Here is a 27,917-nt window from a genome sequence, read left to right as displayed (position 1 = left end):
GTGTTCATTGGAATGACTGATGTTGAAGCTGAAACTCCAATACTTTGGCCACGTCATGCGAAGAGCTGACTCATTTGAAAAGACCCTGATGCTGGGAAAGACTGAGGGCAGGAGGAGAAGGGGATGATAGAGGATGAGACGGTTGGATGGCATCACCGACTCAACAGACATGAGTTTGGGTGAACTCTGGGAGCTGGTGATGGACAGGGAGGCCTGGAGTGCTGCAGTTCGTGGGGTCACAGAGTCGGACACAACTGAGTGACTGAACTTAACTGAACTGAATTATATAGTGAAACCAAGAGATAAAATTAAGGATTTGGTATTTGCCGGTTCAGGGGAGGAGTGAGAATAAGTATACACATTATGAAATCATTTTTTTGTTATATAGAGTTCTATTTAGAATCCATTATGAAATGTATATAATATCTTAACTTCATTTAGAAGACAGGCTGACTTAATCAATAGTATATTAATAAACATTTTAATAAAAGATTATAATTTATTATAGAGTGTCTTCTTTCAAATAATCATACAAATTAACACTCTTTTGGCTAAATAAAGCAATGCAAATATGTTTAAAACTGATCTGAAATTAAGTTTTTCCCCATTGGAAAAATATCTATTTTTTAAAATTCTGAATAAAATGTTATCCTATAGAAATTACTCACAAATATCCCAATTTGCTATTTAAACATGTAGAATTTTTCAAATTGCTTCAGTTGGAATCTTAATATTTTATTAAACATAAGATGTAGAGGTAGCAATACCTCAAGACTGAGAATAGAACCAATGGATATAGCCACAATTTGAAAAGTGTACTTCTTCCTGTTTCTCATTCAGCTACTAATATCAAACTTTAAACAGAAACACACATACTAAAAAACACTTCCTACACAGCACCATAATCTTATGGAAGACTCACAAAATGTAGGTGTTTGCTATAGTTTTGTTTTTCTGTTTTTGTTTTTTTTAGCAGCTATACTCCTTCAAATAGAAGCCTTGTCATTTAATTACTGTATGATCCAATTAGTGTAGATGGTTCACTTTGTATCATTTATCATCTGCAGACTGGGAATCAAAGACTAACTTCTCTCTTCTAGAGTAAATGAATTATTTAAAGTTATTATTTACCATAGTCAAGGTTTCCTATAATATAATTTCAATAGCTAATACTAAAATACATGTAACATTAAGACCCATGATTTTACCAAGAAACTAAATAAGCAAACAAAATACTGCCATTAAAAGAAAGTTTTTATCAAAATAAGGTATTACAGTATATTTCCAAAGAATAAAACAGAAAATCTGAAAAAAAAAAAACCTTTCATCCTATCATCAGATATTTATTTATACTTTAAAACAGCTTTTCCAATTGAGGAAAATTAATGTAAAAGAAAAGTATTTCAATATTACCTCCTGTCCTGATACAGTCACATATTGTGCAGAAGGATTTTTTAGTATTTTTCGTATTTCTTGCAAATGTGTTTGGATCTTGTTGGTAACGTCTTGAATTTCATCCTTCCTCTTTTTTATTAAAGGGAAATCAGAAAGGTCTTTGAATAATTCAGTTTTATCCCCAATCCTAAAAAAAATGAAAAAATGCAAATATATATTTTTAAGCATATTACTTATACTAATTATCAATTATTTTTCAGAACATAATAAAAGGGACTTCCCTGGTGTCTTCTGGCTAAGACTCTACGCTCCCAATGCAGGGGGTTCTGTGGTCAATCCCCGATCAGGGAACTAGACCCCACAAGCTTCAACTAAAAGAGCCTGCATATGGCATAACTAAGACCTGACATGGCAAAAAAAAAAAAAAACAAAAAACCATAATGAAAGACCAAAGGGTGGGAAGTCAGGAGAACAAGATTCTAATCCCAGCTCTTCCATAAATATTTATGGGTAAGTTTCTTAATTTCTTGGAAGACATACGAAATTACCCTAACATCACTTTCATTTTGGAAGTTCATGATTGTCATGATGAAACCAAAAGATAGAATTCAACATTTGTTGTATATTCAGAAAATAAACACAAATGAAAATACTGTCAAATCTGTTTTCTTATACATAAAGTTCTTTGTGGGATAAAATGTAAAATGACGACCCCTTAAAGGATAAGTTTACTTCTACAGTTTCTACATATAAAACAGATCATCTCTGGCTATCTAGCAAATAAGCACAAGATGCCATCTGCCATCTACTTTTGGATTAATAAACTGCTACTACTTGCTCAGCCTGGACTTCATCATCTGATACCTGAAGAAATACCGTATTTGTTCTGTCTGACAGAATTGACTAAACGCTAAGGGTTATTTCCAGCTGTAATACAGAGCCTTTAGTATTCAATCACATTTCTAGTTTTTATATGCAACTTCTACTAACTCTAAGGGAAGCTTAAGTATCCACATATTAAATGGTAAATACATTACTTTCACTAGTAGAAAGGAAATGCTACTTACTTGGCAGCTTGTTCATTGAGTATCTTTAAGTAATGCTCCACTGGACTGAGGAGTCCAGGAATTTCTAAAATAAATGTCTGGAGCAACTCTGACTCAACATGGGAATTCACAGCAGGTATTAGTGCTTGAAATTCTGACTTCAAGTGATACAGGGTTTTGACAATCAGGAAGAACTCTTGCGTAGAACACTGAAAAGAGAAATATCTTTTACCTAAATAGCATAAGATACATGAAAATGAAATTCAGTTTGTGGTCTTTTTAAAGTTAGAATAAAAGAACATTTTAATTTATTGCATAAATGCTGCTGCTGCTGCTAAGTTGCTTCAGTCGTGTCCGACTCTGTGCGACCCCACAGACGGTAGCCCACCAGGCTCCCCATCCCCGGGATTCTCCAGGCAAGAACACTGGAGTGGGTTGCCATTTCCTTCTCCAATGCGTGAAAGTGAAAAGTGAAAGTGAAGTCGCTCAGTCGTGTACGACTCTTCGCGACCCCATGGACTGCAGCCTACCAGGCTCCTCTGTCCATGGGATTTTCCAGGCAAGAATACTGGAGTGGGTTGCCGTTGCCTTCCCCTTGCATAAATGAGTTAATTGAAATAAAGTATTGTTGATATGTCCTAAATGTTAAATCAATAGTTTAAGTACTTTATAAGGTAAAGCTATAAAGAAAATTTGAGGCAAGGATAGGAAAACCAATACTTGTTCAGTATTTTTTCATTTTCAAATATGCTGATCACATAACAAAAATACAGTAAACAATGTCACAAATAAAAAGGATAATTCTGGGAAAAATGTGCAAAATATTTAAGAGATAAAGGCCAAAACTCTTTCAAGTATAATGAGATTTTACAAATTGGAAAAGATGAATAGTTCAAAGAATAGTGGCTAAATGATCTGAATAAACTCATAGGAAAAAAAAAAGTCCAACAAACACATAATTAACCTCACATATAATTAGGACAAGCAGATTAAAATGACAAGATAGCATTTTTCACTTGTCAGAATGCCAAAGATTTAAAAGTATGATAAGAGCCAAGTCACACCGAGTATGAAAAATGATACTTTTATACACTATTAGTAGAGGCATTACCTTCTTGAAAAGCAATTTGGCATATATTTATAATACAAAGTGTAATACTCTTTGACTATACAATTCCATTTTAGAGAATTTTAAAATATTTTTCACAAGTAGTAAAAAAAAATGTTTGTATCTGAATATTTATAGTAGTAGTTTTGGTAATAATATTAAAAAGATGAATAAAAAACAAATACCCAGAAATTGAGATATTAGGAAAAATTCATTCAGTGTACAAACTATAAGACAGTTAAAAAACTAACACATCTGTAAATACTAATGTACAGATTAATACAGAACTTCATAATTTCAACATATAAGTGTATATAGTATATTTTTACACTATATACCATATATCTGTTTTACACAGTAAAATTTCATTTGTGATTCTTTAAATTATATGTTATTCTACAGAAGTTCGAGTATAATTTAACTTTCTCTAGTTACCTCTGGATAGTGGATATGCCAAAGGGTGGTAAAGGGAGACTTTTTACTCTTTATTTTATACTCCTGCTCATTGGAAAAGATCCTGATGCTCAGAGGGATTGGGGGCAGGAGGAGAAGGGGACGACAGAGGATGAGCTGGCTGGATGGCATCACCAACTCGATGGACATGAGTTTGGGTGAACTCCAGGAGTTGGTGATGGGCAGGGAGGCCTGGCGTGCTGCGATTCATGGGGTTGCAAAGAGTCGGACACGACTGAGCGACTGAACTGACTGAACTGATACTGTTGTAATTTTGTAACATGAATGTGAATAATTTATACTTTTGGAGTTTTGGATTAAAAAAGTGGGCTAAACAAGTGCATCTAATTTCACTCTGTCTTGAAGCTATAGTCCAAGATTGTTTTAAAAGACATGAAACTTCAAGAATAATTAGGAGAAAAAAACAAGAGCAATAATCTTTTAGAAGCTACAAAGTAAACAGACTAACAGTAATTTGACTTAGAAGACTCTAGGTACCTGAATCTTAAGCTTGCCATGAGGAAAACCAGGACTCAACTTTAGTTACACCCAGAATCCTAAGACTCAGGAATTGGGGGCACAAGTTATCTTTGAAAGTGGAAGCTGGGGATTTGGGAGTGGAGAAAACAATTGGCTGAAAGTGACATATGCAGCAATTAAGTCCCTCAATCCCCTATTCCTCTTCATGTCACTAAAGGGCCACCATTCTTCTACCCTACAAAGACTGTAGTGGACACCTGAACAACTGAATCACCTTTCTGTACAGCAGAAATTAACACATTGTAAATCAACTATACTTCAATAAAAAATAATATTTTTAAATAATAATTCAGAAAAATTTCCTAGAACTTGGTTGCCAGATTGAAATGCTCCAATACAATGAATTAAAACAACCAAATCACAGCTGATCATCATGAAATTTTAAAACACTGGAGACAAAAGACACAATCTTCCATTTCTAGAAGGAGAGAAAAAACCACCACCACAACAAAAAAATGTCACACAAAGAATCGGGAACCAGTATGACTTCAGACTGTTTAAAAATAATGGTAGAAGCTGTTGAAAAAGACAGCACAAAATTCTAAAGGAAAATAATTTACTACCTAGAATTTTACACTCAACCAAACTACCAATCAAATGTAAGAGCAAAACAAAGACATTTCCAGACATCAATGTTTCAAAACTTACTCCTAATACCCTTTCTCAGGATGCCTCCAGAGAATGTACCCCACCAAAATGGAGGAATAAACCAAGAGGAAGTCATGAAGTATAGAAAACAGAAGATTCAATTCAAGGAAATAAAGGGAATCTAAAAAGATAGCTATTCAACAGGTATAGCAGGCAACAAGTCCAGGTTGGATCAGGTAGGAAGGCTCAAGAACATGAAATGAACAGAATATTTGATGAAAATGAATACCTTGAGATGAGAGGACAATGTAAGTTTAAGTTAATGGTAAGTACACACCATAAATAGTATATATATGTGTATATAGATATAATGCCTGAATGTTAAGAACATATTTAGAAAGATAATTACTTATAAGAAATAAAGAAAACTGTACAAAAAAAAAAAGAAACTAGGTTCAACTGAACAAATGGTGAGTTCAGAATGTATCATAAAGCACCTCATCTCCAGAAAGGCCGTGGCTCACTGGGAAAGATACATACAGGAAACTGCACTGTTTGTATAAATATGGAGCCTGGAAATAATTTATAGCCTAGAATTGAACTCAAGTCACTTAATGGTATATTCTAATAAAAGTAAGGGGCCAAAAATAAACATTTTCAATAGAATTTCTGAATAATAATCTCATAATTATTGCAATTTGATAAGCAAAAAAGAAAAAAAAGGAATTGGTTGTTCATGCTTAGATATGATATCAAATTTAAGTGAGCAAGAGAAATAAGGTGAAAGCCAGAAGTGCTTGCAACCAAGTCCTAAGTGCCCAGGGCAGGCTGCTCTCAAATTTCTTAAGCAAAATGACTCAATGGAGTCACAAGAAAGCTGAGAATAAGGGTAAAACAGTTGCTCTTGAAGTCACTCATGTTCAACCCCATTTCTGGCAGCAAGCTTCTCTGTGGAAGTGCTTGAGAATACATGCGCAAGTGCAGAGGCAGATCATCACAGGACTGGAAGAACCCCAACCTAAGCTCCACACTGAAAACATGGAGTTGGGCTTCTAGCAGTCTAGCTAAGAAATTAACTATAAAACCTACAAAGTCTGGAAACCCTCTCCTTTCAACATTTACTAAGTGCTACATCCTTAGCGGCTATGTATCATTTTCTTACAAAATTATTATAGTTATTGAACAGTTAATGTGAACTCCTATCACTAGCACTATTTTCTAAGATTTAAATTTGAAGTCTTACTATCAAAAGAAATGTTTATTTCAGAGTCGGCCCACTTGGTATCCTCTATTATTATCATCATAAAAATACCTATTTGTGCCTATTCCACGGCACTTTCCACACAGCCAGATGGCCTAAGCCTACCACTTCCACAATATTCGAGCAGTGTTCCTTAACATTTTCTGAATTTCACAAAATTGGCACAATCTGTACCCAGGATATCACTCACCATTTGGTGCATATAGCAGAAGCTTATTTAGAGTAATCTAATGATAAAGAATAGACATGTGTTTTATGGTATGTTCCAAGAGCCAGCTAACTAATCTATAAAAATGTGGTTTAAAGCATTCAGACTTCCTAAAGTTGGTCTATACCAAATCATTTCTAATCTTCACTTTTCAAATCAATCCTTAGGCATATTCTTGTACAAACACTAAAACAGCAATGAAGGAACAACTTCTGAGGGAGTCACAAGTTTCATCAGTATAAGCTGAAAGTCTAAAAGTCATTCCTGTTCTGCATATTGGTTACGTTTAAAAGAAATGAAATTCTATTCTGTATGATCTCACATGGATGTGGAATCTAAAAAGCCAAACAAAAAGCCTGAATTAATAGATATAGAGCACATATTAGGGGTTGTGGAACATGGTTGTGTAGGCAAAATGGGTGAAGATGGTCAAAAGGTACAAACTTCCAGTTGTGAACTAAATAAGTCCTGGTGATGTAACGGCATGGCAACCACAGTTACTAATACTGAATTGTGTATATTTGAAAGTTGCTGAAGAGTAGATCTTAAGAGCTCTCTCTCATCAAGAGACAACAAAAAAGCTTTGCAACTTTACATAGTAAAGGATGCTAACTAGAGACTTATTGTGGTGATCATATATATTGAATCCTTATGTTATATACCTGAAACTAAAATAAAGTTGGAGATATCAATTATACCTCAGTTAAAAAAATTAGATTCTGACATTTACCAGAGTTTTAAACTTTTATAAGTACACAAACTTTATGCAAATATGCAAATAATAAAGTACAGTTTAAAGAGAAGCAGGAAGGCATAATAGAAATCACCACAGTAATAAATGATGATGCCATCTTAATGCCATGGATACTATGATTCAGCTCTTTTGATTAGCCATTGATAATTTTTCAGCTTTGCTCCTATCTTCTTTTGAGAAAAACAAAAATCTCTAACATCTGTCAGTGAATCCTTTTTAGTAGTGAAGGCAATGTGTTTAGAGATCTGCTGCTTAATGAAGGGTAACAAGCATGGATTATCAGCCACTGGGTCAAGGTCAAAAACAAAATAACAGAGGGTATGTCATCCATTCTGTAACCTCAAAAATGGCAACCATAATACTTCCTACTACCGGAACAGCCTCTACTCTTGCCAACAAAACAGAAACTCGGCAACTTCCCTGGCAGTCCAGTGGTTAAGACTTCACCTTCCAAGGCAGGGGGTATGGGCTGGATCTCTGGTTGGGGAGCTAAGATCTCACATGCCTCATGGCCACAAAACCAAAAGATAAAATAAAAACAGTGTTGTAACAAATTTAGTAAAGACTTTAAACATAGTACACATCAAAAAAAATAATCTTGGGCTTCCCTGATGACTCAGTCGTGAGGGGTTCTCCGGTCAATGCAAGAGACACAGGTTCAATCCCTAATCCAAAAAGATCCCACATGCTGCAGAGTAGCTAAGCCCATGCACCACAATTATTGAGCCTGTGCTCTAGAGCCCAGGAGCCACAACTACAGAAGCCCACGCACCCTGCTCTGCAACAAGAGGCCACTGCAATGAGAAGCCTGAGCACTGCAGCTAGACAGTGGCCCCTACTTGCGGCAACTAGAGAAAAGCTTATGCTGCAGCGAACACCTAGCATGTTCCAAAATAAAAATAAGTAAATAAATGTTTTTTAAAAAGTCTTCGGGGAAAAAAAAAAACTCGAACACAGTGCATCAAGCAATGGAACAATAGATGCCAACCCCATAACCAAGGCCTACATTTTTTCCCTAGGGATCAGTATTTCCCAATTTTGACTTTTTCTTTCTTTTCAAATTTAGCCGAAGCATATGGAACAGTTACGTAAGTCCTCCTGGACACTGCAAGTATTTTCAGAGGCAGCAGTTATTATTCCAGTAAAACACTGTAAAGGAAAAAGCCTTAAAAAGGTAAAGACTAATAGAAAATTGGTGACAACTAAGGTTTTTCCAGTAGTCATGTATGGATGTGAGAGTTGGACTATAAAGAAAGCTGAGCACTGAAGAACTGGTGCTTTTGAACTGTGGTGTTGAAGAAGACTCTTGAGAGTCCCTTGGACTGCAAGGAGATCCAACCAGTCCATCCTAAAGGAGATCAGTCCTGAACATTCATTGGAAGGACTGATGCTGAAGCTGAAACTCCAATACTTTGGCCACCTGATGTGAAGAACTGACTCATTTGAAAAGATCCTGATGCTGGGAAAGATTGAAGGCAGGACAAGAAGGGGACCACAGAGGATGAGAAGGTTGGATGGCATCACCAACTCTATAGACAAGAGTTTCAGTAAGCTCCGGGAGTTGGTGATGGACAGGGAAGCCTGGCGTGCTGCAGTCCATGGGGTCGCAAAGAGTCAGACACAACTGAGTGACTGAACTGAACTAAAAGTTTGGGCACATAAAACCTGTTCTAAAAAAATTATTAAATTGGTAAGGATTTACATTTGGGCAAAAAATAAAAGTTGCTTACATAGGGACAGCCAGGAAGAAAAGATTTAATAGTATTCAAAACTGCTGTTACATCAAAAATGGTAGTATCCAAAAATGTAAGCCACTAAAACCCAGTCAAGGACCCTGGTTTAAATATGAATTCTGTCACTTATGAGCAAGTTATTAACCCTCCTCTTAGCATCATTTTAGCCAAGGTAATGCAAGCTGTCATAGCATTATATAAAGACAGAAATATACATAATTTCCCACCAGTTAGAAAGTAATAAACCTTCTCAACCTCACAAAGTTTTTTTTTTTTTACAACAGAGTCTAACATATATGAATGACTTCTGTAGTAGGTAAGACACTATAGAAAGTTTATTAACAATTACAAATATCACCAACTGATAATTTTTTAATTTTAGGCATATTTTGAAGATAAATTATTTGTCTAACAAATCTCACTTGTTACTGTTATTCGATTTAAACTGGAAACCTTGCTGCTGCTGCTAAGTCACTTCAGTCATGTCCGACTCTGTGCGACCCCATAGACGGCAGCCCACTAGGCTCCTCTGTCCCTTGGATTCTCCAGGCAAGAATACTGAAGTGGGTTGCCATTTCCTTCTCCAATGCATGAAAGTGAAAAGTGAAAGTGAAGTCGCTCAGTCATGCTCAACTCTTAGCGACCCCATGGACTGGAGCCTACCAGGCTCCTCCATCCATATGGGATTTTCCAGGCAAGAATACTGGAGTGGGGTACCACTGCCTTCTCCGAAACTGGAAAGCTTAGGTGATGAAAATCAAAATAATGTGTTTTACTTAGCTTCAATATCCAAACTTGTCTGCATATTAATAATACCACAAATATTTTACAAACAGATTTTTCCTTTGGTTAAGTCAAATAATAAGTTGTTGTGAGGTCAAAAGAAATAAGGCATCTCTTCTTAAAGCAGCTAGTCTAAGTAAACTTCCTACTTTGATGATGGTCCATACTTTGAGGATGAATTAGGAGAATATCCTGTATTAGAACAGCCTCTATGTGTTGCTGTAGTTAACAGAAGTGGGCAAACAATGCAAAAATTGGAATAACCTCAGTTTGTGCAATTAAAATCTCTAAGGATTCTCTTATGTTATCTGTAAGATTTTACAAAATAAAATAACAATAAAGCTCTGTGATGTTTCCTATTAATATCTGGTATCCCCTGGTGGCTCAGAGGGTAAAGCATCTGCCTGCAATGAGGTAGACCTGGATTTGATCCCTGGGTCACGAAGATCCCCTGGAGAAGGAAATGGCAACCCACTCCAGTACTCGTGCCTGGAAAATTCCATGGATGGAGGAGCCTGGTAGGCTACAGTCCATGGGATCACAAAAAGTCAGATGCAACTGAGCAACTTCACACTATCCTCAAGCTGAAGAAAATTAACAATTTTAAAAGATGTGATTTCTATCACACTTACCTTTTTGTGATAAATGCTACAGAGTCCTCTCTCTATGTCAGGCAATTTACGTAGATGATTTTCTATCTGACCAAACACACTGGATTCTGAATGGAGAACTTCCGATACAGCATCAAGTCGAGCATTTATTTCCCTGTGGGAACAGAGAAATGGCAATTATCAGATAAGTTAGGAACTCAGAATATAGGCATTTCCCACTCTAATGCCCAGTACTGTGACAGCAGCCACTTAGAAAAGCACAAAGGAGATTTCATCCGTACCTGTAGCCCTTCTCTGCCCCTTATCACTGGAATCAAAGACCAGGTACCACACTAGGAAAGTCATTAAACAGATGAGGCAAAGATGGGCTCTCTAAGTTTTCCTTCCTCCAGAACAAACACATAGACTACACTTCCCAGCCTCCCCTGCAGTGACGTATAGCCTCGTACCGAAGTTCTAGCCAATGAAATACATGTAGGAAGGATTACATCACTGCTAGTCACGGCCCATAAAACCTCCTGCAGTATTTCACATTCACTCTCTCCCCCTTTGCCAACTAGATGTTACTGCTGCTGCTGCTGCTAAGTCGCTTCAGTTGTGTCCGACTCTGTGCGACCCCATGGACTGCAGCCTACCAGGCTTCTCCGTCCATGGGATTCTCCAGGCAAGAACACTAGAGTGGGTTGCCATTTCCTTCTCCAATGCATGAAAGTGGAAAGTGAAAGTGAAGTCGCTCAGTTGTGTTCGACTCTTAGCGACCCAAGGACTGCAGCCTACCAGGCTCCTCCATCCATGGGATTTTCCAGGCAACAGTACCGGAGTGGGGTGCCATTGCCTTCTCCCAACTAGATGTTGAGCCCAGGGCTATTCTGTGAGCCACCTCACCTGTTGACTCCATCAGCGTGAGTCTTTGAGTAGAGCAGAAAAACTTCCATCCCACATCCGCTATCAAATGAACTTTTCATTAGCAAAAAATAACCTTTTTTTTTTTTTTTAAACCAATGAGATGGAGAATTTGCTACTACTGCTTTTATTACCTGCCTAATATAATGGATGGAGAAGGCAATGGCACCCCACTCCAGTACTCTTGCCTGGAAAATCCCATGGATGGAGGAGCCTGGAAGGCTGCAGTCCATGGGGTCGCTGAGGGTCAGACACGACTGAGCGACTTCCCTTTCACTTTTCCCTTTCATGCATTGGAGAAGGAAATGGCAACCCACTCCAGTGTTCTTGCCTGGAGAATCCCAGGGACGGGGGAGCCTGGTGGGCTGCCGTCTATGGGGTCACACAGAGTCGGACATGACTGAAGTGACTTAGCAGTAATATAATGGATCTACAGTGAGCAACTGGATTTTCTACTCTGACTGAAATAACTGACCATCTCGGTCAAAAAACACTTCATTCAGCCAACCAGCTGCTTTGGGAGAAGTCTCAATGATGGTAGCTGAACTGATTATATGCTTGATTGAAAGGGGACTTAGGCACACTGAGCCTGGGCAGAGATTGGAAGCAGTAATAGAAAGGGCAGAGGATAAAACATTAGGACCTCAGGAAACTATATTCAATATCAGGTGATAAATTACATAACAGAAAAGAATATGAAAAGAATGTGTGTGTGTGTGTATGTGTGTGTGTGTGTATAACTGAATCACCATACTGTACAGCAATAATTACCCTATATTGTAATTCAACTACAATAAAAAATTAAAAAAAAAAAACATCAGGAGACATGGGAGGCCAGGATTGCAGCATTTTATCATTGGCTACACCTTAAGTGATGGGTCACTTGGAAAGAAATGGTGAGACTGTCAACCCAACATGGAAACTTGACTAATGTGCCCCAAATGAGATAAAACCCATCCAGCAACTATACATGTCAAAGGCCTATACTAGGTATAATGGCCATATGTGAAAAAACTGAAATAAGTACATATCTAGTAGAAAATGGGCCTTCGGTAAACGTTCTTTTTGATCAATGAATGAATGACAACAAGCAAGCAAATGAAAAAAAGCACTGACATTTGAGGGGAAATGGGGACATCAGCTACTGAATGCACTCTATCAAAATTCTTTTGTTATCACACACACTGATGTAAAGGGCAGCCTGATATCAGAATATGCCTAGATGACTATTAAACTGTTTTACAATTAATTGAGAGTTTTTATATTTCTTATCCCTATAACTGGGGTTCCCAGGTGGCTCAGTGGGTAAAGAATCTGCCTGCAATGCAGGAGACACAGGAGATATGGGTTTGATTCCTGGGTCAGGAAGATCCCCTGGAGGAGGAAATGGCAACCCATTCCAATATTCTTGCCTGGAGAATCCCATGGACAAAGGAGCCTGATGGCCTCACAGTCCATAGGATTGCAAAAGAGTCAGACACGACTGAAGTGACTGAACACAACACCACATCCCTATAACTATGCTGTGAAGTCAAACTTGTTCACAAAGCAGAGGGTAACTTCAGGTATCATTTTTTGTTCCATTTTTCTCTAGCTCATCCTCTGCTGCGTAGAACAGGCATTTGATTTCACATGAAAAAGTAGAACAAGCCAGAATTTTGCAGACACACAGGCTGATTCTTCCATTCTCAATGCTGTGGCCTCTTAAATCTCTTCAGTTTTTTCCATTCTATTGCCTCTGCACTAGTCTAAGGTAATATGACCTCTCACAAAGAGAAGTGTTCTACCAAAACAGCCTCCGAAATTTTCTCCTTATGTCCACCTCTGTCCCTTTTCCCAATCCATTCTCCACAGCACAGCCTGAGCAGTCTTCCTAGAACCCAAACCTGTTTATGCCTTACTTCTGCCTTAAGCTCATCAATGACTTGCCATTAATCTTAGATTCAAATCCAGGATCCTTAAATGCCCTGCTTACCTCACAAGTCTCGTCTTAGATCACCTGTTACTCTCTTCCTCTCACTCTAAGTTTCAGTCGGACTGAACTTCTTCCAACATCTTGGTCACTCCAAGTTCTCTGACATTACGGCTTTCTCACCTGCTCCTCACTCTGCCTTGAAGACTGGTTTACCTTTTCCTCCTGCCTACCACCTTCCACTTTGTTTGGCAAACTCCTTCTCATTCTTCCTCTGAAAGGGCTTTCTAGGCTCACTAGAACTAGATTTCATCCTTTCCCATCCTTTTCCATACAACTCTGTTTTCTTTCTATAGTGAAACTTACAACCGTATTTACTTCTCCACTGTCTTCACTGCTCAACAGTAAGCTCACTGAGTGTGAGAGTGTGCTTATGGTCAGTCATATCCTACTCTTTGCAACCCCATTGACTTGTAGTCCACCAGGCACCTCTACTCATGGGATTTTTCCAGGCAAGAATTCTGGAGTGGGTTGCCATTTCCAGGGGATCTTCCTGACCTAGGGATTGAACCCACATCTCCTGAGTCTCCTACACTGGCAGACAGATTCTTCACCACTGAGCCCCCTGGGAAGTCCTAAGCTCTGTGAGAATGGGGATCATTTCTCCAATAGCGTAACTGATCATGATACATGCTCAATAAGTAGCTGCTGAAATCAATTGAATTTCGAAGACTACATATAAAATAAACCAAGATGAGGTGAAAAAATTAAATTAAGATTGTTAGGGTAAAACATTGATTTATTTTATCACAACGTTTACCCCAAAATGCTACACAAATATAAAGTTTTATTTTAATAGCTGACTCCTGCACAAATGAAAGAAGACACCAATTGAAATAGACTAAGTTGATGCTGCAGATGGTATGAGGACAGATAAAATAATGCCATCTGTGAATGTATAAGACAGCCAGATAGCTCCTCTTTCAAAAATTATAAAGGTTGTCTGAGATATGGAAAGATAAAAGCAAAAGACTTAAATCATATTTATGAAGTCTTCCAAAAGACTTTTTCAAAAAATATTTTCTTGGAAAACACACAGGTAGTGGCTTTTATTTTAGCATTGTGACAGCACAGACAGAACCTTGCTCTGAATCATTTCCACAGTAACCCAGCCTTCACTCGTTAGGGAGGGTAACAGCTCGGGGGAAAGAGCTTGAGCTAAGAAGAGAAACAACCTCAGTTCAAATCCAGGTTCTTTCATTCACCAGTTATTTAGACTTGCCCTAGCTTCTCCATCTATAAAATGGGAATAATAATGGTCCCTAACTCATATAGAATTGTTATAAGAATTCAATGAAGTAATACATATTAAGCACTTAGCAGACTGCCTGACACACAATAGCTACTCAACACTTGTTGGCTGTTACCCCACTATTACTACAGACACCTTCGGTGGTGGTGTACTCACTCAGTCTTGTCCTATTCTTTGCAACCCTATAGACTGTAGCCTGCCAGGCTCCTCTGTCCATGGGATTTTCCAGGCAAGAATACTGGAGTGGGTAGCCATTTCCTTCTCTGGGGGAACTTCCCGACCCAGGGATTGAACTCTGGTCTCCTCTACTGCAGGCAGATTTCTTTAGCAAGTGAGCCACCAGGGAAGCCACAGACACCTTTGTTTGGTTATGAAATCTGTTTGGCAGGTACCACGAAGAACAGCACAGGGGAGGGAGAAACGACACCCAAAACATAAGCTGGGATATAACTGTTTAGACAAGCCTCTAGGCATAGATACACAAAACGGTATTTTGTGCAAAGTGAACAAGAAAGGATTACACAAGAAAGGCCAGTCCTAGCATCTTAAGGGCTAAATCTGACTGGCAGTAGTGACCTGAAGTACTGTGCTGAGACCTGATAGGAGGTACATTGAGAAACAATGCCATAACCAACTACAAACGTCTACCGCAGTCAGGGAGAACTGGAGAGGGAGTGAGGCAGTATTTATCGTGAATTTCTCATCACTGGGGCAGCCATACTTCTACTTTTAACTCCAATAAGCAGATCAGAAGGCAAATCAGTAAAAATGACCTCCAATCAAGTTTTTTGGTGTATCTCAGAACTGTTCTCTAATTGGCGGGTATAAGACTTTCTAAATAACTGTAATAAAATAATTGGTCAGACCACCAGAATAGAAAACAATTATTTTGGTGCAGTCAATGAGTGTGCTCAATCGCTCAGTCATGTGACTCTCTGCAACCCTTTGGACTGTATAGCCCAACAGGCTCCTCTGACCATGGGATTTTTCAGGCAAGAATACTGAAATGGGTTGCCATTTCCTCCTGCAGGGAATCTTCCTGACAAAGGGATCAAACGTGTGTCTCCTGCATTGCAAGGTGGATTCTTTATTGCTGAGGTATCAGGGAACCAGTCAGTGAGAGAGATCAACAAAATAGGAAATAGCACTGCCAATTAAATGATGATAAATATATTATTCTTCCAAGATGTCCTATGGTACTCTACAATTGATCATACCACAGGATACATTCTAAACAAATGAAAAAGAGAACACCTGGGTCATTCATTTCATTCCATATGACAAAAAAAATAATGAACCTAAGGTTCTAGGGAGGACAAAGATTCTCTCCTTTATCATCAAAGATCCAACAAGTAAATGTGGGTGTCACTAGGGTCCTTCACATTTGAAAATCAATGGAGTGATGACATTAGTACCTGCTGTGTGGGGCTGTCACTGAAACACAGTGTATCACCTACAGCCACTGCCACAGTAAGGACAAGTGCTCAGTCTGTACCTACCGGTTGCTATTTGTGGAAGATGCCTCTATTATTCTAATGTAAGTTTATTTGGAGGGAAAGAGATAAACTAACTACTGGGGAAAAGCTGGCAGTGTTTTGGTAGTTGGTTCTAATTTTTTACTGAAAGTTTAGCTCTAAAGATAATATAAAATGAATAAATTAAATTCAGACATTAACACATTGGTCATACAATATGGCTAAATCAACTACCTAAACAGCTTTCTGGTAGAAAGAAACATGAGTCATAGGCCTTCTCCTAGGGCCTAACCATCATTACTTGAATCTACCTAGCTTTGCCTTTCACATACACTATTCACTTATTCACTCAATGAACAATTACTGAGTGTTTATAAAGCACCCATTGCATAAATAAAAGAAGTAGGGACTTCCCTGGTGGTCCAGGCGCTAATACTTGGCACTCCAAACACAGGGGGCCCAGGTTTGATCCCTGGTTAGGGAACTAGATCCCACACGCTGCAACTAAAGACCCCACACACTGCAACTAAAGACTAAAGACCCACATGCCCTAAGACCCAGCATGGTCAAATTAAAAAAAAAAAAAAACAAAAAACAGAAGATGGAGAGTGAACGAATAACAGTAGGAGCTAGAAAGCAGAACAGGAACCTGGTCACATGAATAATGCAGACCACACAGGAGCTCTGACTTAGTCCTGAGAGCAAGGGGAGTCAACAGCTAATTTTGACAAGGACATAAGGACAGTAGCAGGAAGACTGATTAGAAGGAAGCTTCAGGAATCCAGGGGAGTGGAACTGATGATCTGAACCCAAGTAGAGGATATACCAGTGCAAAGAGCACATAGTTTCAAAAGATATTATAGAGGTAAAGTAAACACGAGTTGTGATGGATTATACAAGGGAGGGAGAGAGGAGAAAAGGAGTAACTTCTTTCTGAGAGGTAATGATAGGTAGTAAGATGCCATCTGCAAACATCATGCTCAAAACCTTACAGACCGTGAAAGAAAGGGTTTATTTATGAAATTACATTGTAAAGAGCTATTCTGAATATTTACTTAGTTGCAAACTGTAAATCACCCAACCAGTTTTTAAGGATTTTTATTACTCATACTCAAAAGAGGCATCATTTTACCAAGAGACAATTTACTCCTTTCAGAATATTAGACAAAACAATTTCCTGACAGCTACCTTCCATTATTGGTTCAGGCCACAAACCTAAGCCATTGAAAAGAGCATGAAATGTGATTTCTGTTTTTGACAATAATGGGAATGGGTACTTCCAGACCATCCCTCCCACTGGGGACAATTTAAAAAACCAAACAAAACATAAAAACATGTTGTCACAAGTATCAAAGGACTAACAAAATGGTAAGAAAAAACTATCAAAATGAAAACAAGAACCCAAATACATAATCCAGCAGTCAATACTACTTTTGCACTAAAAAGATATGCCAGAAGAATCTTCTGTAAAAATGAGCCGGCCTCATAGTAAGGGTAAATTTGTAGTCTAGGTTAGTATCATTTGGATGAACTGAAACATGTCAAAACTGAACTTAAATTAAGACAGTCCCAGACTGGTAATACCACCAAGAATCTGGCAAAAGCAAACAAAAATATTCTTCAGGAGAAGGTACATTAGTATTCATATTATTTATTTAATTGAAGTACAGTTGACATCAACTATATTGTGTTAGTTTCAGAGGTAAAGTGATGCAGGTTTTTTTTTTCATATTATGTCTCATAAATTATTACAAAACATTACATATAACTTGCTGTGCTATCAAACCTTTCCCTTTGGTAACCGTAAGTTTGCTTTCTATGAGTCTGTTTCTCTTTTACATATAGATTCATCTGTATGGTGTTTAGATTACACATACATGTAACATCATACAGTATTTGTCACTACATATAATATTCTCTAGGTCCATTCATATTGGTGAAAATGGCAATATAATATTTCATTCTTTTTTATGACAGAGTAACATTCCATTATTTATGTGTGTGTGTGTGTGTGTGGCCCATATGGTAAAGAATCCACCTGCAATGCAGGAGACCTGGGTTTGATCCCTGGGTTGGGAAGATCCCCTGGAGGAGGGCATGGCAACGCACTCCAGTATTCTTGCCTGGAGAATCCCCATGGACAGAGAAGCCTGGGTGGGGGCTATAGTCCATGGGGTCACAAAGAGCTGGATACGACTGAGTGAGTAAGCACAAACACAAGCACAAGTGTGTGTGTGTGTGTGTGTGTGTGTGTGTGTATACACACCATATCTTCTTATGCCAGTCGTCTGTTGATGGACATTTGGGTTGTTTCCATATCTTGGCTACTGTAAACAGTGTTGCTCTCTCAAGTTATTGTTAAAAACAAATTTTCAAATAATATAATTCATACACAAAGATAATCAAGTGTTCATGTATAAAAAGAAGCCAGATGAGTAAGAATCAAGAGAAGCAACAGACAATAGAAAGAAGCTACAAACTACCAAGCTTTGTGGGGTATGGGGCTGAATGATAAAAAAATACTCAAAAAATTCAAAAGACATTGTGAAAAGAAAGCAGATGAAGAACAGAATAGGTAGGGAAAATAGAACTTAAATCATTATGTAATTTCCATTACTTTACAGGTGATCTTTCTTTGCTCCCTTGACCTCTATAGGATTTTTATTTCTGATTTAGAATCATACATAGTTTCATTGTAATTTAGGAAAATGTGGATTTCTTGTTTGTTTTCAATTGCACTTTGGATTCAGTTGTGCTTTCTAAACCTAAAGATTCACATCTTTCATGAAATGTGAGAAACTCTCATCTTTCATTTCTTTGAACACTGTCTCTCTTTTCCTATTCTCTCTCATTTCCTTCTACTGGAAGTTTGATGAGGATTATGTTAGACCACCTAATTTTTTATTTGTCTTTTAGTCTCTTTTATCTTTGCTCATACTATCTCTCTGTGCTACACTCTGGGTAATTTCTTTAGATAATATCTTGGATTTCAGTTATTTCATCTACACTGGTCTAACTCACCAATTGTTTCTTTTCTTTTTTTTTGGAAACTATTACTTTAGTAAGGAATCCACTTCCATGACTCATGAAGCTCAGGCTGAGTTAACAGAGATGAGTTCTGAGATAACGACACTCCACTCTGGACCTTCTCTCTCTTCCTCTGTTTGAGCAGGCAGATAGCTAAAGATGAACAGACAAAGGGGGGTGCAGGCCAAACTGCAAGAGACCATACATCTTATCAACAATGGGAGTCCTTGTGCATACAAAGAAAAGAAGGAACCTCTGGACTGACATGAAACCACACATTTTGGGGTGATAAGTGTCCTGGAGGCCGACAAAGAAAGATAGGAAAAAGAGGGAATCTCTGGCATCTGAATGTAATCTTTTGCTCATCATGGTCTTATTACAGTAAAATTAGCCTTGAAGATAAGAAGTTCCCATCATGCACTGATACTATGATACTTCCGATCAAGACTAAATAAGGACAAAAATCCCCCCTCGCCTCAGGAAGGTGGAGCTGGGATGAAAATCAGAGTATACAACTCCAAACCCCTCCCTCCCCAATGAATATTCTGCTCCTTCATTTCTATGCCTCATATAACTGCAATGCCAAACAAACTCAGTGCAGCTACTCACCTGAGACTGCCCACTGTCCACTTAACAAATTCTCACTTTGCTTTCCTGACCTCTCTGTCTTGTCTCTGAATTCTTTCTGCAACCTAACAAGAACCTGCTCCCCCGTAACACCTCAACTGAAAACCCAGACTCATGAGGCCTCAATCCCTGCCCCTCTATTCCTAGAAGATGCCAAAGCCAACTATGTAAAAGGTTTTTTCAGAGGAGGAGACGACTTTTGTCCTCCCAGAAGAAAAACCCTCTGCTTTGCTGTATGAGGCAGGTAGCAATCCTAAACCATGGAAAGGCTGGGACCTGTGCAGGCCTCAATCCTACCCACTGTTTATATTAATAAAAGCTACATGGAGTTGTTTTTAAAAATCAATCTGATTTCTTCTGATGGTATATTTGTGCTGTGCTCATGTTTTGATTCCCTTTTGTGTTTCTTTTAATTTGGTGATTCAATATTCATCTTTCTAATCTCACTATCTAAAGGTCTTGGGATTCTATGTCTAGTGTTTATAACTTCCACTAACTCACATTCATGGGTACTTGTTTCCCCACATCTTTTGTAATTATGGTTTATGAACTTATGGCAGAGTTTTCTCTTTGAAATTCCTAGGAGGCCTAGATGAGAGTGTATACCTTCAGGGAGGATCTGTATTTGTTTTTACTAGGAACCATAAGGCACGATGGGACAATTATAAATAAGTTTCACAACTTGGAGACTGCCAGACCACAGGGATAAGACGAATCAGAATAATGAACCTGGGTGTAAGGTTGGCCTGTTATATATTCTTGGAAACTTGGCAACTACAGAACAAAGCAGAGGCCAGCTCAAGGTTCCTGCACAGAAGCATCCCAAAAGATGCTGGTTAAACCATATGCAATAACAGGGCAGACATTTGGATAAGAGGCTTTTAGGGTCACTTTTTCTTGGTGGCAGCAAAACCCCTCTCCACTTTCACTCACATCCACACAGCAAAGGCGAAGAGGCAGGGGGTCAACACCCATCAATCACAGCCCCCAGGCAGGCTTCACCCACCACTCTTCCATCTCATTTGTGAGCAGTACTGTGTCTCACTGGACTGAGTAAGAGTAGAGTCACCACAGGTGAATGTTTGTAAGCAGACTCATGGATCATGGGAAACCACAAAGAATAAATAGGGCCTTCTCATGTAGTTAATTTCAGGAAGTTCCAGAGTTAAAAATGGCACTTAGTCTTGCTAAAATAAATGAAATGTTAAGTGGAGCAAACATATAATATTCTATTACTTTGTCACTTAGACTAGGGCTATGTGGCACTAGCAGTAAAGAACCTGCCTGCCAGTGCAGGAGACCTAAAAGACACAGGTTCGATCCCTGGGTGGGGAAGATCCCCTGGAGTAGGAAATAACAACCCACTTCAGTATTTTGCCTGGAGAATCCCATGGACAGAGGAGCCTGACGGGCTACAGTCTATGTGGTCACAAAGAGTCAGACACGACTGAAGCGACTTAGTACGCACGTATGTATATGAATTAGAGATACAAACGCTAATACCCCAAACATAAGGGTTTACCAAAATAAAAGTCATTTAATTACTCAAGAGAAGGTTCAAGAGGGAAGGGACATGTATATCTATAGCTGATTCATGTTAATGTATGGCAGAAACCAATACAATATTGTAAAGCAATTATCCTCCATTAAAAATAAATAAATTTTAAAAATTATTCAAGAGAATTAACTATCAGTAAAATATACTTAGTGCTCTAGAAAATTACACAGAAATCTAGTCCCAGACCTACTTCCTAATACCAACAAGCTTCAATTTTCTTAAATATTTATGTGATTTAAATTCCAAGAATAAACTTAGCATGCTTAATTCTCTTAAGCAGCTTTCTAAAAATCTAACTGAATTATAAAAGTATTCTTCATTTGTTCTAACTGCATTATTGAGCTAGTGAAGAGCAAGCATTTTATTTTAGGTATTAAAGTTTCCTTCACTTTCAGCTCCTCCTCACTAAAAGATTATGCCTTGGTCAAATTAGATTAGAAGCTCCTTGAGAATAGGAACACTGTCTTGTCATTGAGATTAAATCATACAAAATTTTAAAAACCTATTTTATACTACTAAGTGTTAATGGGCACCTGGTCAATCAGAACAGAAAGCTGAGCTTCCTAAATCCCCAGGACTGGGTCAAGTTAAAGCATTAAATGAAAGAGAAAGGTTGTGATCCAAGCCTGACCACAGACAATGACAATGCTCAACTGTTAATGGTTGTATGATTCTGAGAAAGACTCACACAGGGACCCCACCTACTCACCAGTAGCCCTTGCACATTCTCCAAAATCCTGACTACAGCTACACAAAAGACACAACGCATGAAGCACCAGATTCCGGAGAACTGACGGGGACATATCCTGGACAGCTGACAACACGGCCACACAGCCTCCTTCCTTTCACCACTGGAAGCCCCCAGCCAGGACTGACTTCCCATCTTTCTAAAACAAGATGAGGTGAAAAGTGAATGCTCTGGAGTCTAACATGGGCTTTCCAGACAGATGGGCTTGAGTTTGCATCTCACTGTCACCTGATCAGGATGGTGGTGAAGGGGTGGTAGCAGTACCATTTAAAAAAATATATATGCATATGTGTATATGTATATTTTCTCCATATTATTACTTTCTAAAAATAAAACACTTCAAACACACAGAAAACACTCCCCCATCCATTTTTCTTTCTCTTTCTTCTCTTCCCAGAAGTAACCACTTTCCTGATGTTATTAAACATCCTTTCTACTTCTTGTACTTATGTTTCTGCCACTTATGTCTGAAACCTGAAACAACAAACGGTATTACTGTGTGTTACAACATTTAGATAAATAGGTTATCATGTCTTATGTCATAAACATTATTTTTATGAGAGTTATCCACGTTAAAACATGTAGACTCAACTCATTCATTTTAACTGCTATCCTGTATTCTAACGTATGACCAGGTAACTATTTTAGCACTGCCCTCCTAATAGCCAGGTGCTTCCAATTTTGGGGTATTTAAAGTCCACAGCCACTTGACTGTGTGACTGACGCCAGGATCCACACTAACCCTTTATGCAGATCATCTCATTTGGTCCTCATAACACTACTACAGGGTAGGTGGTGCAATTCCCATTTTACAAGTGAAGAAACTGAAGTGTTCAAAAGTTCATAACTTGTCCCAAGTGACAGAAATGCGGGAGCAAATCTGAACTCAAGCTCTAGTGTCTCATTTGCTCCAAAACTGTGCTTTCAGATATGCCCCTGTGTGCTTTGCTGGATGATCCTGGATAATGAACCTGAATGTCACTTTTTCTCATCTATAAAACAAAAGCAGTAACCGCTGCCATCTTCTATGCATTTGATGCTTTTGAGTTTTCATCTCCTACTTCCCCCACGTAGACACTGGTACAGAGAGGAACAGACCAGAACTCACCTCTCAAGCCTCAGCACTTCCCTCCTCCCACCTTGGCTACTCTTCTTTCCTCAACTCTTAGATCTGGACATCTTCTCCTTTCTAGCAAAATACTTTCCTTTCTTTTTTTAAAAAAATAAAGTTTCCTTTTCATCTCTAAAATCAATCTAAACATTTTGCATAAATACCTACACCTGGACAGATACAATCCAGAATGTTTTTCAAAGGTAAGGAAGAAGAAAGATTTTTCAGAGTCCTGTACTACATGCATAAAATTACAGAACGTTTGCAATTTACAAATTCAGTGTTCTCTACCATCTCACTTCAGATGTTGAATAAAAATGTGTGACACATTTAAATGATAATCAAAACACTTGTTTCCATTCAAGAGATGAGCACATTTGATCTGTCTGTGCCAAGAAAAGGAAAAATATGAAATAATTGAGCCTATCTGTTATGGATGAAACTGTGTCCCCTCCAAAAATATGTGTTGAAGACCTAACCCTCAGTGCCTCAGAATGTGACCTGACTTGGAAGTAAGGTTACTGTAGATTCAATTGGTTAAGATGAGGTCATAATGGAACAGTGTAAGCTCCTAATCCAATATGACTATATTCTTACTAAAAGAATGCCGTATGAAGAGAGATACACACAGGGAAAATACCACACGAACATGAAGGCAGAGATAAGAATGACACCCTGGACTTTCCTGGTGGTGCAGTGGGTAAGAAAACGCCTGTTAATGCATGGGACATGGGCTCCATGCCCAGTCTGGGAAGATTCCAGATGCTGTGGAGCAACCAAGGCTGTGCACCACAATGACTGAGTACATGCTCTAGAGCCTGTGAACTGCAACTACTGAAGCCTTGTGTCCTACAGCCCATGCTCTGCAAAAGAGAAGCCACAGCAGTGAGAAGCCCGTGCACCACAGCCAGAAAGTAGCCCCAGCTCGCCACAGCTAGAGAAAGCCTGTGTAGAGCAATGAAGACTCAGCACAGCCAAAAATAAATAAATAAAATGTAAAACACACACAGGGAAAAAAAAGGCATTATCCCTTAAAAAAAAAAAGACACGTCTATAAGCCAAGTAACACACCAAAGATTGACAACAAACCACCAGAAGTTAGGAGAGGGACACTGAATAGATTCTCCTTCACAGACGCACAGACGCTTTGATCTTGGACTTCTAGCCTCCAGAACTGTGAGACAAATTCATGCTGTTTAAGCCACCTAGTCTTTGGGTACTTTGTTTCAGCACCCATAATAAACTAACAGACCCATTATGTACTTCAGATTCTACTGGTATGGACTTTAAAAAGCCATACTCGAAAATCATAATGACTCTAAATATTTGTAAGCAAATAAAGTTTGACTCAGATGAGTTTAGAGTTATAAGCTAGATTTTTTTACACGATACTTAAAACTAGCTATGCCTGATTCTTGTCACCAAGCCTGGATTCCTTACTAAGTCATATGACTTTCTCTGAGTAACTTCTAATCCTATGAGGGGTTTGACAAGAATGCAAGATGTTGCAACACCATTTCTTCCATGGTTAAATATCACCTTTTCACATCAGACCAAGCAATTATTCCACTAGAAGGGAAGAAATGATTTCTCAGAACCAATTCTATGGCACTAAGACAAGGAATCATATGAAAAAAAAAAAAAAACTGCTTCTAAGGGTCTTTTAAATCAAGGAGTTTTTCTGAGAAAAATAAACTTCCCTTACATAGATGTGTTTTTATTTTCAAAGCCTACTTAGAACCCTAAGATTGTTAAATGGATTCATTTGTTCATAATTTCTTGATCACCTGTTATATTAAAAGCACTGTTAGCCTCATTATGCATTCTGTGTGTGTGTCAGGGGTGGAGGAGTAAGAAGCAGGATAAAATTGAGGGAAGATACCTTTCTACAAGGATGAAGTGGGGATTGAGGGAGAAGGACTTCTCAGAGGCAGGATCTGAGTTAGATCTTGAATGAGTTACTCTTTTAATTATTCCTTCAATGAATAATAAATATCCACTTAATAATAATACTACAAAGCTACAGTAATCAAAACAGTATGGTACTAGTACAGAAACAGATGTATAGATCAATGGAACAGAGTAGACGGCCCAGAAATAAACCCATGCACTTATGGTCAATTAATCTATGACAAAGGCGGCAAGAAGAGACAGTCTCCTCAATAAGTGATGCTGGAAAAACTAGATGTGACACGTAAATCAATAAAATCAGAATACACCATTGAAACATACACAAAAGAAACTCAAAATGGATTCAAAGATCTAAATCTAAGACCTGAAACCATAAAATTCCTAGAAGAAAACATAGCCAGAACACTCTTCAACATAACTCATAGCAATATGTTTTTGAATCTGTCTCCCAAGACAAAAGAAAAAAAAGCAAAACTAAACAAATGAGGTCTGATTAAACTTGAAAGCTTTTGCACAGTCAAGGAAACTGTCAATAAAACAAAAATACAACCTACTGATTGGGAGGTTACTTACAACTGACATGACCGATAAAGAGTTAATATCCAAATTACATAAATAGCTCATACAATTCAATATAAAACAATTTTTAAAATGGGCAGAAGATCTGAATAGACATTCTTCCAAAGGAGATACACAGATAGCCAACAGGCATATGAAAAGATATTCAACATCACTAATTATCAAAGAAATGTGAATCAAACCATATTAAAATTATAACCTCACAACAGTCAAAATGACTATCATCAAAAAGTCAACAAATAAATGTTGGAGAGGAGAAAACGGAACCCTAGTGCATCATGTGAAATGCCAGCCTGGATGAAGCTCAAGCGGGAATCAAGACTGCTGGGAGAAATATCAGTAACCTCAGACATGCAGATGACTCTACCCTAATGGCAGAAAGCAAAGGGGAAACTAAAGAGCCTCTTGATAAAGGTGAAAGAGGACAGTGAAAAAGACTGAAAATCAACATTCAAAAACTGAATATCATGGCATCCGGTCCCATCACTTCATGGCAAATAGATAGGGAAAAAAGTAGAAAGTGACAGACTTTATTTTCTTGGACTCCAAAATCCCTGAGGACTGTGACTACAGCCATGAAGTTAAAAGACGCTTGCTCCTTGGAAGAAAAGCTATGACAAACCTAGACAGCATATTAAAAAAGCAGAGACATCACTTTGCTGACAAAGGTCCATATAGTCAAAGCTATGGTTTTTCCAGTAGTTATGTAGGGATGTGAGAGTTGGACCATAATGAAGGCTAAGTGCTGAAGAATTGATGCTTTCGAACTGTGATGCTGGAGAAGACTCTTCAGAGTCCCTTGGACAGTAAGGAAATAAAATCAGTCAAACCTAAAGGAAATCAACTCTAAATATTCATTGGAAGGACTGATGCTAAAGCTGAAGCTCCAATACTATGGTCACCAGAGGCAAAGAGCTGACTCACTGGAAAAGACCCTGGGGCTGGGAAAGATTTAAGGCAGGAGAAGAAGGGGACAACAGAGGATGAAATGGTTGGATGGCATCAACAACTCAATGCACATGAGTTTGAGCAAACTCTGGGAGATAGTGAAGGACAGGGAAGCCTGGCAAGCTGCAGTCCATGGGGTCACAAAGAGTCGGACAGGACTGAGTGACTGAACAACAGTACACTATTGGTGAGATTGTAAATTGCTGCAGCCAATATGGAAAACAGTATGGCGGCTACTCAAAAAACTAATAATAGAATACCATATGACCCAGTAATTCTACTGCTGGATATACATTTAAAGAAAACAAAAACACTAATCTGAAAAGATACACGTACCCCAATGATCACATGATCACTATTTAGAAAAACCAACATATGGAAGTAACCTAAGTGTCCACTAACAGATGAACAGATAAAGAATATGTGATATATATATACAATGGAATATTACTCAGCCATAAAAAAGAATGAAATTCTGCAATTTGCAAGAATGTGGATAGACCTAGAAAGTATTATGCTTTGTGAAATAAGTCAGACAGAGAAAGACAAATACTCTCTGCCAAATAGGAAAAGGAGTACATCAAGGCTGTATATTGTCACCCTGCTTATTTAACTTATATGCAGAGTACATCATGAGAAACGCTGGGCTGGAAGAAACACAAGCTGGAATCAAGACTGCTGGGAGAAATATCAATAACCTCAGATATGCAGATGACACCACCCTTATGGCAGAAAGTGAAGAAGAACTAAAGAGCCTCTTGATGAAAGTGAAAGAGGAGCGTGAAAAAGTTGACTTGAAGCTCAACATTCAGAAAACGAAGATCATGGCATCTGGTCCCATCACTTCATGGGAAATAGATGGGGAACAGTGGAAACAGTGGTAGACTTTATTTTGGGGGGGGCTCCAAAATCACTGCAGATGGTGACTGCAGCCATGAAATTAAAAGACGCTTACTCCTTGGAAGGAAAGTAATGACCAACCTAGACAGCATATTAAAAAGCAGAGACATTACTTTGTCAACAAAGGTCCATCTAGTCAAGGCTATGGTTTTTCCAGTAGTCATGTATGGATGTGAGAGTTGGACTATAAAGAAAGCTGAGCGCTGGAGAATTGATGCTTTTGAACTGTGGTGTTGGAGAGGACTCTTGAGAGTCCCTTGGACTCTACAAGGAGATCCAACCAGTCCATCCTAAAGGAGATCAGTCCTGGGTATTCACTGGAAGGACTGATGCTGAAGCTGAAACTCCAATACTTTGGCCACCTGATGCGAAGAGCTGACTCATTGGAAAAGACCCTGATGCTGGGAAAGATTGAGGGCAGGAGGA

At 38.4% G+C, this 27,917-nt stretch overlaps 1 protein-coding gene across 5 annotated transcripts in view; it reads right to left on the bottom strand.

The window, feature by feature from the left end:
• The window catches only part of MSH3 (mutS homolog 3), a 183,922-nt gene that overhangs the window by 87,780 nt on the left and 68,225 nt on the right, over nucleotides 1-27,917 (bottom strand). For all 5 annotated transcript variants that reach the window (XM_055562836.1, XM_055562838.1, XM_055562837.1 and 2 more), the window contains exons 13-15: nucleotides 10,502-10,634; nucleotides 2,463-2,650; nucleotides 1,414-1,582 (exon numbers count right to left, since the gene is read on the bottom strand). In XM_055562836.1, coding sequence (XP_055418811.1) covers nucleotides 1,414-1,582; nucleotides 2,463-2,650; nucleotides 10,502-10,634 — 490 coding nt within the window. The remainder of the gene's footprint in view (nucleotides 1-1,413; nucleotides 1,583-2,462; nucleotides 2,651-10,501; nucleotides 10,635-27,917) is intronic.

This window comes from Bubalus kerabau, chromosome 1 (assembly GCF_029407905.1).
Source record: "Bubalus kerabau isolate K-KA32 ecotype Philippines breed swamp buffalo chromosome 1, PCC_UOA_SB_1v2, whole genome shotgun sequence".
Taxonomy (NCBI): domain Eukaryota; kingdom Metazoa; phylum Chordata; class Mammalia; order Artiodactyla; family Bovidae; genus Bubalus; species Bubalus kerabau.
Note: the sequence above shows the minus strand (reverse complement) of the source record. Positions and strands in the feature narration are given on the sequence as shown.